At 44.7% G+C, this 12,684-nt stretch overlaps 1 protein-coding gene across 3 annotated transcripts in view; it reads right to left on the reverse strand.

The window, feature by feature from the left end:
• The window catches only part of LOC119455562 (intermembrane lipid transfer protein Vps13-like), a 217,944-nt gene that overhangs the window by 41,163 nt on the left and 164,097 nt on the right, over positions 1-12,684 (reverse strand). For all 3 annotated transcript variants that reach the window (XR_007467503.1, XM_037716962.2, XM_037716961.2), the window contains 5 exons: positions 7,509-7,668; positions 5,326-5,460; positions 3,671-3,752; positions 3,306-3,375; positions 986-1,088 (listed from right to left, as the gene is read on the reverse strand). Coding sequence is in view for 2 of the 3 variants with exons in the window: in XM_037716962.2 (XP_037572890.1) it covers positions 986-1,088; positions 3,306-3,375; positions 3,671-3,752; positions 5,326-5,460; positions 7,509-7,668 (550 nt within the window). In the remaining variant the exon portion in view is untranslated. The remainder of the gene's footprint in view (positions 1-985; positions 1,089-3,305; positions 3,376-3,670; positions 3,753-5,325; positions 5,461-7,508; positions 7,669-12,684) is intronic.

The raw sequence follows: 12,684 nt of genomic DNA on the forward strand, positions 1-12,684 counted from the left end.
CGAAGTGTGTTTATACACAATTTCAATATCAATTCAATTGAAATTGTATTCTGATATAGTGCCGTACTTCTCTTTGAATACAGCTCTCCACGCCATTCTTCACTCGACAAGTGTCATACATCACCTTACACCTCATGACATTGCTGCGTTGGCTCAAGTCTTACACTGTGCATCCACCCGATTTGGTGCTTGCATTTAGGCACAGCTTGAGAACGCTGCATTTCAATATAACAAAGTTCATTGCCACTGCGAGACAAGAAATGGAAGCTTCCGCCGACGCAAATGGTCAAATGGTTTAGTTACAAGTGGCTACTTGCGAACACACGTCAAGTCATGCGCCACAGCGTGACCGAGTAGAGCAGCGTCATGTTCCGTATAAGTACAAGTGCAATAAGATCCTATCGTGCCCCGAGCACTGTGTGGTTTGGGTGTGAATGAAAGCGTGCGACGGTGAGCAGAAAAGGATGGTGGGCTTGATGAGTGCAGTCTTCCCATGCAAGCAACGAGAAAGGAGGGGAGCCCACTCGCGGTAACGCGGTCAAGCAAATGGGAGGGGGCAGATTGGCGTGAGTCTCCTTTTTTTTTAGTGTGGCTATGCCTGCACATGGCTCACTTTTGGGCAACTGGAAATGTGCCACTGTGACAGAAGGGGTGCGACGACAGAATCCTAAAATGTATTCTGATATACTGCCGTACTTCTCTTTGAATACAGCTCATTCTTCACTCGACAAGTGTCACACATCACCTTACACCTCATGACATCGCTGCGTCGGCACAAGTCTTACACTCTGCATCCACCCGATTTGGTGCTTGCATTTAGGCACAGCTTGAGAACGGTGTTGTGCATAAATATAAACACAGTGCATGACATTACGTGTTTCATACAATGAAAATAATGAAATAAAACATTGCATTGTATATAATCTAATTGATCGCTTCTCTTCATACCGATTCCAATACGTTCAATCTATGCTTGCAACTTACAGTGGTTGGCTTCTTTCTCATTCAGGGTCAGGAATGAACCAATGGCGTTGATAAAGCATTGGTCCACCCTGGCATGGAATTCCTGAACCAGAACCTTGAAGTACCTGAAATTCAAAAACAGAAGTTAGAAAAGTCGCAGAAATTTAGAATTCACCATGGGGCACCATTTAGGGCAAGCCCCAGAAGACAATGCAGCGATTCAATGCCTCCAAGTTCATGCAAGTCCTACCCTAAAGCATTTACCACATTTCCTCGAATCGATCAACACCGCACCTAGTTATCAGGATAAATAGCACCCCCAAAGAACAATAAAATGTGTGTGAATGTACATGTGGACATGTGTGTGAAGGCACATTATTTTCTAGCTCGACGAATGCTATGATATCTATTGTGTCTGAATGTTCATGCAGCAGAGGAGATGCTGAAGAAAAGAGTGATTATCATGAGCAGCATGAGCATGTAGAAAGGGGATGTGCGAAATTCAGCAAGTGTGCTTCCCCACACATCTCTCATTTGACCCACACATGATGGCGGGCGTCACCCTAGAAGTGAAAAGAAAGCCTATACGCATGAGCTGGTGCTGCTATCCTTGCCACCATTTCCTTTTTACTACATTGTTGCTGTTTGCAGGCATACCTTCAGCTCAATGATTCTGTGGGCAGTTGGCCATCTTGTGTAGGGCAACCTAACAATGTGGAAAAGTCTACTTCCAATATTTCTCATATCTCCTATGTCGCGTTGTTTTCTGTCAAAATATAATATCTGTTTGGTGGAGTTTCATTTGGAGTTCTGGGGGAACTAGGCATTATAGCAAAATGTGTACACATGTTCACTGCAAAGGTCTCTATAGTTTAGCAAAAAATGCAATTATTTTTATTCAATAATGTCTTCTTAGTTCCTTTTATCATAATTCTTGCAGCCATTTTGGGATTCACTACAAAAGCAGGCTTCGAAGAGTTAAAAAAATTAGAAAGCTGCTCGAATTTGAAAATACACAGTATCTTAGCTGCTCGCACTATCAGAGAAAAGTGCTTGCCTTCTGTGGCTCATCTGACATGTGCAGAAAAAACTATATGTTTATTTCACTTTTCACTCGTATATGGGGTGCACCTTAGAAATTTGAACTCACATTTTTCAGAAAAAAAAAAAAAAATGCCGTGGCCCTTACACGAAGATATATAGTACAAGAGCCATGCCACAATTATTCAGTGGCCGAATTGAAGTTCCAGTATAGAGTCGTGCTGTTTTAGACAAGCACACACTTTTGACACAGGCCTGCCAGCTGTGATAACACAACCACTCTCAGACAAGAGTCAATCAGATGTTTCACAAATACTAAACGAACAACGAACTGCAATGCTGTACACATTCTCTACAAACATGCAGTAGAGGTTCTATGTCACACTTACATGGAAGCATAACTTAAGGAACACAGACACGAGGAAATGCATGAGGAAAACAAATGTTTTGCAAGTGGATGACTAAGAGCGAGAAATAGCAGCATTAGCCCGTTATGCACTGTGAGTGATTGAATAATTGATTGATTTTAATGCCACAAAGCAACATTTGGGCATAATCTGGTCAATGTGCACTCACAGCATGGAACACAAGCATTTTTGCATTACACTCCTATCAGAGCATGGCCACTATAGCCGAGAATTAAATACCTGACCTCGTGTTAAGCACGAGAATGCCATAGCCAGTTAGCCACTTTAATGAAGGATGAGAATAGTGTCCCAGTACAAGTTTCATGCAAAAGCACTTTGAGTGATCATGTGTTTCACAGAACAATATTTAAACGGCTGTGGAATCAAGCAAATAATTTTTGTATACTTCAGTGTCTGGAAATGTTGCACTCCTCTTACTGCACTATAGAAAGCAAAACACTAAAACAATATGGCTTTGCATGTTCACTCATGCCTTTCTTTACTGAACCTATGGTGAGCTTTCAGCAATAGTGAGCACACTGCCTTAAAGCCATATTCTTGTACCAATTTCGGTCAAATGAGGCCCAATTACACCTTTGAGGTTGCCAAATTTAAAGAGAGTTATCCGTTTTAATCAGCCGATTCGAAACTACTTGGCACTTTTAGGCCAATTTTCAGTATGGCTCAACATTACAGTTACTCCACGTTATAATAATCCTTATGTCTGAAAAGAAACAGTGCACAAACACACAGACAAAGAAAAAGAATGGGACGGTGCAACCATACCAACTCACCCAGCTTACTGTTCTTCTTCAAATACTGTCCGAGTAACGTCATCCCTCATACAAGCACATTCAGCAATGGCATGCAGGATGCTAATTAGCAGACACTTACTTAAATTGCCGGACTTGTGAGTAGTCGAACTGTCGCATTATCACACTGGTCTCAAAGAAGGGCTTGGGAACTACATCAGAAAGAAATATCAAATTTCAGCTCTTCATTTCGAATTCGAAAACAGATGAAAATGTAATAAATAAAAAAAATGTTAAATTACTTGACCAATCATAAAAGTAAAGCTATAGCTGTCTTTTGCACTATAGCACTGCTAGGCTGAAGATGTCATAGAAAGCAATATTTCTTTTTCCTTCAATCCATGACTGTTTCACACTGGTCAGTTTTTTTTAGTAGAGGAAAATTTGACTCGATTTCTTTCACTTTTGATGAATATCCAACTTAAGACATGTTGAAGGAGCACTCACTCATGCCCTCTCCCAGGGACCTCCTTACTGTGACAGGGGTCAATATCACAGGGAAAGTGCAATCTGCAATCTGGTTGTCAACCTGCGAGCAAATGATAAAGAGAAGCAAAATGAAGCTGTTACGAAATTGTTGGGAATATCTACATGATCAAGGCAGTAGTTAGGGCTAGTTGGTCTCTCAAATTGGAAACTTAGTGGCACAAAAAAATACTATGAATACATAGGATTCAAGTATTAAAATATTTTATGGGCAGATAGTATGAAAATGCACGTGCACCATCCACCCCCTGCACCAAATTATAAGTGGAAAAACATTACTGCATTCTTCCTCTTATCAGTATGTGCCCACTAAAGCCAAAAAATCACAAGGATATGTCACACTGAAAGATAGAGAGGATTAAACCATGCATCGGGAGAAGATGAAACTGTGCAAAGACAAAACATGGCATCCAGATGTGCAAATAGTTGTAAATCTTAAAACCAGAGCAAATGTACAGTAACAAGTTCTCTTTTCTTCAAATTTTCTTTAATATGTTGTGGCGTACTTGTCAAATATGCTAAAATTTCAAATAGCTTTCAGCAACTGCACTGAATAGCCATACTAAATGACACCACCTGCTGTCAGTGTAAACTTGACTTTCACATGAACAACATTAGCATTTTCTAAAGTATAAAGTTCATGCAATGAACAATGGCTGAATTTGAAAATTTATCAGGTGCCTGGCTAGCATAGCTACAAACTATTGTTATGATCAGCTTATAATTCGACTGCTCAAAGTGTGGGATACATTGCCGCACGCTTTCCCATGACGAGAGACTGTTATCTTCCTGGAAACTCGGATTCCTCAAGTGTGGGAAACAGGCCCGCGCGCTTTCCCGTGTCGAGGTAATCGCCTTCATCCCCAAGAAAGCATCACCCGCATCACAACGCTCTGAGCAGATGCAAAGCGAGCACCCAAAGGAGAAGGCACGAAGGGGAAGACGTCGTCTACTTGACAACCTGACAAAGGCACTGACACTTCCACAAGTTCCTCAGGGAGACATCAGCTACCACCAGACCGCGAGGGGTTATTTAAGGCCGTCCTGGCCCCCGTGTTAGGCAGAACTGCTCGAGACTCGGATATGCGAGTCACAACCATGTACCAATGAAGCGAACACAGTCACTTCTATTTTTCATCATCACAATGCCCGCCTTCGTCGCCGTCTTTTGATTCTTGCGGTGACGACCCACCTCACCCAGTCAAGATCGTATCACTATCAATACTTGTTTTGCTAACAATGAAGTTTATTTTAATAGTCACTGACATACTGAGCGGAAAAGCCTCAAGTGAACTTAGTGCGCACATAACTCCTTAACTGCCAATGATGAGATAACTCGCCATCATGAGCAAGCTCGGGTGCAGATGACGAGTTGAAATTTTTTATAATTTTTGCACATGTTTGTGCATTCAGTTTGTTGTAATTTTGACAAGAAAATTATACACAATGGCTTCCGTAAATTTTTTTGCACTTCTAAAAATTATTTCGAAACTTGGCAAACAGTAAAGGGGTTAATTGCCTCAGTACATGGCCATTTTACTATTTCACACCTAAAAATGTAAGGACACTGCAACTTCTGGCTGATGTCAAGAAACTAGGACTTCAAAAATGCTCACCTGGAGCAAGTGGAGCTTGGCGTGAACCATAGTCTGGTGTTGAGACTTCTTGTACGTAGCCCAAATGCCAGGCCTGGCAAGGCGCCGCAGGTCTTTCTTGGGATTCGACATTATCTTCATCTGCTTGAAGTCCACCTGGAAACAGCAAGGTTCAAACAAAAAAGCCTGTTTTCTAGCAGAATGCTTTAGCAAAGAAAGAGCTCCCATGGTACATAACCAGCTGTACAAAAAAATCAAAGAAGAAAAGAACCATGTGAGCCATCAAATACAGACTACACATTATACAGTAAGAATCTTGGTGATACAATCATGCCTGATACGAATTTTGGGATAATATGAATTTTAGAAATGTCCCGTCTCACGTTCAATAGCTTAAAACGTGCCAAATTTCAAATGTAACAAACCGCTTTTCCCGCCGCTGCAGATGATACAAAGAATCGATCTGCCGCGTGATCTCCGGTTGGGCCGGTGATGAGGCCCCAGCACGCAGGTAGCGCCAGACACTGCCTGTTGTCAGGCCGACAGAGCAGCCGCTACAACTATCTACGCCACTCCGCCATTACTCCATCCACGTGCATACCCCCCTCCCCCTTCAAAAGATTTTATTTGAGCAGTAAATGCAACTTGTCGAACATTTTCAAACACCTTGTAACGTTATCAGGAGCCGCCAATCACACGTGACCCAGTCATGCCATGTTGGCAAGATTGGCGGCATTTGCTTCCATAGGTAGCCTTATGAAATGTCTCGGCGCCAGATGACAATCCAAACTTTTTTCCCTTTGCAAACCCATCAGACCGCAGGATACCAGGTAGCTTCACCGTCGCAAAGAAACAAACAGATTCCTTTATCTTGCACATATCATGTCCTTATCACCCTCGGGTAGCAGCTAGGATGCAGCAACAAAAGAAACTCAAGATAATCAGGCAGATCTTCAAATGCTCGCCTTGGAACACGCGCACCAGTGATTCAAATTATTTCAGCCAATAGGAGTGCTCTCTACGCGCCACATGACTGCAGTAATGAATTGTGACACTAGTTTTCGCATTTCGCACTCAGTTTCATTGCATTTATTTCTGCATGGAGAAATACAGTGCAGCATCTATCTGAATCTCTCTCTCATGTTTACGGTGATACCAAGATGGTGGCACTGGGTGAATAGAAAGCTGCGCTTGCGCAATTAACGGTGCTATAGCCCTTTCGGAAGCCCGATTTTCTTCCCGATTTCGCAGACAACACACGAAAGAAGAGCAACTTTCTCAAATTCTGCTGCATATTTTTTATAAATATTTTGCCATGAGATAAAGGAAGGATTGCAGAAAAGAAAATTATTGAAAAATTCTAAAATTTTTAGAAAGTCGGACATTTCATTGTCACGACCTCCCTTAATTTCGTTTTTTCTTAAACATTTTCGGGTGATACAAATTTTTGTGCCATCGAAAGAGATTCATATCCTCGAGATTCTACTATATAGTACTCGGGAGTGTTAATAACTGCACAGATCCCACATCACTAGATTATGAGCAGTTTGGGCCAACTGCCACTGGTAACCAATGGAGAAACATGCAAGTCCATGAGCCATTGAGAACAGACATGCATGTTATAGTACTTACAAGCATATAGTCAGCCCCTTGGGACCCCTCATCAATAGTCTACATGTAGCTTGAGATATGTGCTATGAGATATTGCTGGCAAAGCACTATTGTTGCCTATTGTCACAATAGAATGAAGTCCTACATTGAAGTTATGACGGACCAGCTCCAATATTTGCCAAGTACAGAATTATTTATTTCATAAGAAAAATACTAAATATTCCGCCATCCAGTATTTGTTTCATAAATGGCCTGTCTTCCGAACATTGAACCAATGACACATGGGCTCCGAATTGGGGCTCATCCTTATTGCCCAAATCTGTAAGTACGTAAAACACCGAACTCACGGGGGTACATTTCACGGGGAGAAGGTCAGCCCGCCATAACAAAACAGCATGAACCACTTATTTTTAATGAGACAGCCCAGAAATAAAAGCAAGGAAAGGATCCTCACCCCAGATATGCAAAAGCGTGGCAGCGCTTGAGAGAATAACGAAGGCCGAAAATAGTAGGAAATGAAATAGATTGTTACAAAATATGGCCCCGGTTCGGAATGCCAATGTGTTACAACATGGCTGCCTGGCACACCTCACCTCGTAGCCATTGACCATGAGCACAGAAGCAGGGTCTCTGTCCAGCCGGCGCAGATTGTTGTAGCGCTGGTACTGCAACTCCAACTGGTTTGACTCCTTGGTGGACACAGCCTTGTAGTAGTTTTTCGTCTCCTTCTTGGACTCCCACTTTACACCAGAACTGCATTTCAATGAGGGTCACGAACTACAGTTAAACTTCAATATAACAAACTTAAATATAACATAATTCTTCATATAACCAAGCACAGTAAAAGCTCGATGATACGAATCTCACGGGGTCACGAAAAATATTCGTATTAGCCGAAATTCGTATCATCGAACCAGAATTAAAACTACTGTCGAATCTCGATAATTCAAACTCGAAGGGGCCCGAAAAATTTGTTCGAATTAAAAGGACGTATTTTTGAAGTATTCGTGCACCATAGCACGATGCACGAACGGTGCGAGTCGTGAAATATCGCGGCGCGCAAGTGCATAGCAAGCGCGGGACACGAAATTGCCCACGCCGGCTAACGGTCGCTTCCCGATAACGACAGAAAACGAAGCTTCAGGGAGCGAGCGGGCGGCACCGGCACACGGGTGCGCGCGGAGACCGTCGAAGGTGAGGGAGGAGGGCGGCAGGGAAGCGGATTTGGCCGCGTCAACTCCGCCGCTTCGGTGGCTCCCCTCGCCCTCCCTCTCAACTCCCTCGTAGCTCTCTCACCTTCGACTCCGTGCGGACTTCTCCGTGCGCGCCCGCCGCCGTGCTGGCGCCAGCTTATTTTAGCCGCCCTCTGAAGGCTTGTTTTCTGCCGTTATCAGGAAGCAAGCGTTTGCGGGCGTGGCAGTTTCGTTGGCCCGACTGTGCCTCCGCCGCTGCTTCCCTCTGCGCTGCTGCCGCAGCGTGCAAGGTCAACATGTGACTAGAAAATAGAGGAGAAGGGTTCACTGCCATTTTATTCGCGTGGCTGAGACGTCGGCACTAGTGTGTGCTAGAATACGGTTGTCTAGAACACTCTAGTCGGCACGTACACGCTTTTTCCGGCGCGATGCAGAAACAGCGACCTTGCAATTTGAGTGAGAAGGAAATTTCCGCCGCGGGTTCTTTTTTTTTCCCCCCCGTTCCTTCGCGCGCGGCATTGAGGGGTCTCTCCTGAGCTTTTGCTCTATGGCGGTGTCGGAGCAATGCCGGTCGGAGGCGCCGCCGCGTGATTTGGCGCGCTGCTAAGAGCATTGTCAGTGCGCGGTATGTTCGAAATAAGCGTGTTCAAATTCGCTTGCTTCGCGTTGATGTTGAACGAAAGCACGTTTTTCATAATAGTCTCGCTGTGCAACAATTGTGCTCAGTGTTGACGTTGCGAGGCCTAGCTCCTTAGCCAACTCCGTCCGCTTCCTTTCGGGATCCTCATCGACCTTTCGAAGAATGTCTAATTTCTCTTTAAAGGAGAGTGCCTTCCGCTTGCGAGACATAGCTCGCTGCGACTAGGCAAAATGGCGCAAACACGAAGAACGAGGCCCGAAGCGCAGCAGCCACTCCATCTGACGGCTCGCAGAAAAGGAGGAAAAGTACAAAAGCACCAAAAGCGCCACCACTTCAAACTCTTCGCGCCCAGTCGCGGGGTACGCGCTGTCCGGCGCCGCGCCTCCGCACCAAAAGAGAAGGAGAGAAAGCGCGTGACTGCGCGCTGTTCTCTTTCGCGGCCGTCGGTGAGGCGGCGTTTATTCGTATCAACCGACGCAGGCTGAAAATCTATTCGTAACAACCGTTCTCTAGCACGTTGCAAAGTAATGGGGCTCGGCCGGGACCACAGAAAAATTCGTATCATCCGGAAATTCGTATTAGCCGTGATCGTATCATCGAGCTTTTACTGTATTTAACTTTTCATGACTTTTTCTCCGTAGAACACCGTGTATTTGGAACCTCAATACAGCAAAGTGTGTTCATACACGATTTCAAAATAAGGAAAGTTCACTGCCACCACCAAGGAATACAGAGACAATAAATGGAAACTTCCACAGACCCAGATGGTCAAATGGTTGAATTACAAGCAGCTGCTTACAAAGAACACACCTTTCAAATTGCGCGCCGGCACAGCGAAGTGTCATGTTCTGTATAAAGTCCAAGTGCGATAAGATCCTATGCACCCCATGTGCTGTATGTTTTGGATGAGAGTGTAAGCGCACTAGGGTGAGCAGAGAATGATGGTGGCTTGACGAGTGTCGTCTTCCTGCCCGAGCAGGGGGAAAGGAGCAGAGGGAAGTGAGCTCACCATAACTTAATGAAGCGTGCACGAAAGAGGGGGAGGGAGCGGAGGAGGAGCAGGTTGGTGCACGTCTCCTTTTCTAGAACATGGCTGTGGCTGCGCATGGCTGTATCTCAAGTTTCTCGAGGTAATCACGAGGCTGCCAAATATTGAGTTTCAGAGAGGCGGTGAAGAGAGAAGCAGACGAAGCATTCACTCCCCGCTGCTGGCGCTCTTTATGATAGCGTCGTCCCACTGCGGGCAATGCTATAAGCCGTGGGGGCAGCCACTCTCTATATATGGGTGATACCACTTCGAGGCAAGTAGTGTGCAAATCGATATTTTTGAGGCCAAATCGAATATGAATCTAATAGTGCCAGAAGCGAATTGAATCGCTTATCGAATACTTTGCAAAGAGTTTTTGAATTATAAACAACCGTTTCTACAACAATTATAAAGCGATGTTCAAATCCTAGCATACAGCAGAAGGTTGTTCATATATCTTTGGAAAAAAAAAATCAAGAAAAAACATACTATCCAGGAAAACGTACGACTCGAAGTCACTAAAAATTTTGGCCCGTTAAACTCTAGTTGACATCTATGAAAGGTGGCTCAAGACATGCATTGTCATTTTTGCAGCCTCGGCAAGCTTACAATTGCATACTTCAGCAAACAGCGCAAAAACGGGACACAGAAAAGGAGCACAATACAGGCAAATTTGACGAACACAAACGATTGCACTCCTCAAATTCAGCCCGAGTCAGCAGCTTGTTTGGACAAGGCATTTTGGAGGTAAGTTTTGACGAGCCCACTTGACGAGCATACTCGTAGCATGACAAGCCGACACGCATCGAGCTGGTGGAGCTCGAGCAGCCAGAGATGCACATAACTTTTGCGGCTTCGGCAAGCTTACGTTTGCACTCTTCGAATTCTGCCTGGCTTATCAGCGTCTGCAGGCAGGGCATTTTGGCGGGAAGTTGCGGCGTACTCACTCGGTGAGAATCGTTGCGGCACGAGACGCCAACGTGGGTCGAATTGGTGTGGCTTGCGAATTGGATTGTGACGTGCTTTTATAGCGAAGCTATATACCTCTACCAACCAACGGTCCTTTCGTGTACCCAGCAAAAAACTTCCACCAAAAAAAAAAAAAAGTACAAAATAAGCATCAAAATCACATGACTGTTGTCCCTGTTGTCAGCAATTGAAGGCACAAAACAGCTATTTCTTTGTTGCCATATCTTCGCCACGCAGGAACCGGTCTAGCCGCACAACCGAGCGCTTGTTTTCCGAGAAAAAAAAAAAAAAACACAGCGCAAGCGCTGCATGTCTGGCAAAGTGCCCATTTGGAAATCACCCAGTGTGTGAGCTATATATAATAAAAGAGAAACCGTTCTAGTAACGCCTTCAGTTCATCCCAGGCTGCCATGGGGAGACCATGCAAAGTGAAGACTGGAGAAGAAGAGCGGGAATATAAAGCTCGAAGAAAAAAACAAAACAGTCTCGCTGAAGCGCATCGTAAGCAGGATCCGATTTATGCCGCTAGACATAACAAGCGCTAAGCCCGCCAGGACGACGATGAGCGTCGCGAAACAGAGAATGCTGCGAAGCGACTAAAGTACCGCGCCGACAAGGTCGCCACGTTCAAGGGAGCGATGGCGAAATTTAAGTGCGAGATCGTCGACGCGGAATTTCGATTCTCCTGTGCCGCGTGCGATCGCCTGTGGTTCCGTGACGACTTGTCGCGCATCTCCGCCGTACATGCCACAAAGAAAAGCAGTGCCCTCGACGTTCTCACTCATGCATTCCCGGGACAAGCTGTGTCTGCTTTCGAAGTGTGCGGACCTTGGCCAAAAACGTTTCAAGCATCAAAACAGAAAACATAAGTGTATACCACAGTGACCACAAAGCAGTGGCGAATGTCGTTGTGCAATAAAATAAATTTCATACAGTGCATGTTACCGCATGTTATTTTCTGTAATAGTTCCTTTGGTGACTCTCAACAGCTTCGCTAAAATCCACTTTCACAGCGTGGACTGGACCTACATTTTTTTCATTTTCCTATGCATGGACAGCGACAGCAAACAGGCACAAAATGAGCTAACGGGCAACGCCGGAATACGATGCCGCCAGAGTGATACATGACACTCGCTTCGCGCTGCCTGCAGCAGGGAACAGCAACGTGTTTGGGTTATCACCTACCAAAAGCGTGCAGTATGCTTCGAACGGCACTATGCTGCGTGTGCTGTGAAACCGAGAAAAGAACAGGTAACAGGCAACGATAGCTGCGAATGCAACATGTGACAACCTAGATGGAGGATTTGCTGGCACCAAAGAGAAAATTTAGTGTGTGTGGGTATTTTCATGAGACACAGCAGGCGACAACTGCGAGGAAGCTGCCGTGCTGGGAGCTTAGTGCTCTCGATCACATATGCCTCATGCATTTTCTCGTTCATATCTAGCGGCTGGAAAATGTATCATCATACGATCACAGTTTAGCGATGGACTGAACGTTGGGGTTGAACGGTTGTGCTTTCCGGGACCATATTAACCGGTAAAAAAGAAGCGTATTTCTATTTGGTCATGTTTTGTGTTCTCGATCGTGAACAGTGGCGCCAGTAAATCGTACGAAACAGGATTGTATCAACAGGGTTCTACTGTATTCACAACATTAGCAAGCTCCAGCCATTACATAATAAATTATAAAGTGCTGTTTATTAAAAGCATGCATAAAGCATTATGAACAGCAGTTTTAACATTATGAACAGCAGAATAAAGCATTATGAATAAGCAGTTTGTTTGCTTACTCAGGACTCTTTGGTGAGTGCAAATGATAGTGGTTTAGCCGGAAACATGGCGCCGTGAACCACAAATAGGGTGCTAACTCCCTGTGTTTCATGTCTACTAAGCCCATCGGGATGAATTGTTATCACAGTTTTGACAGCAATTTTTTTGTT

The sequence above is a fragment of the Dermacentor silvarum genome, chromosome 6, assembly GCF_013339745.2.
Source record: "Dermacentor silvarum isolate Dsil-2018 chromosome 6, BIME_Dsil_1.4, whole genome shotgun sequence".
NCBI lineage: Eukaryota > Metazoa > Arthropoda > Arachnida > Ixodida > Ixodidae > Dermacentor > Dermacentor silvarum.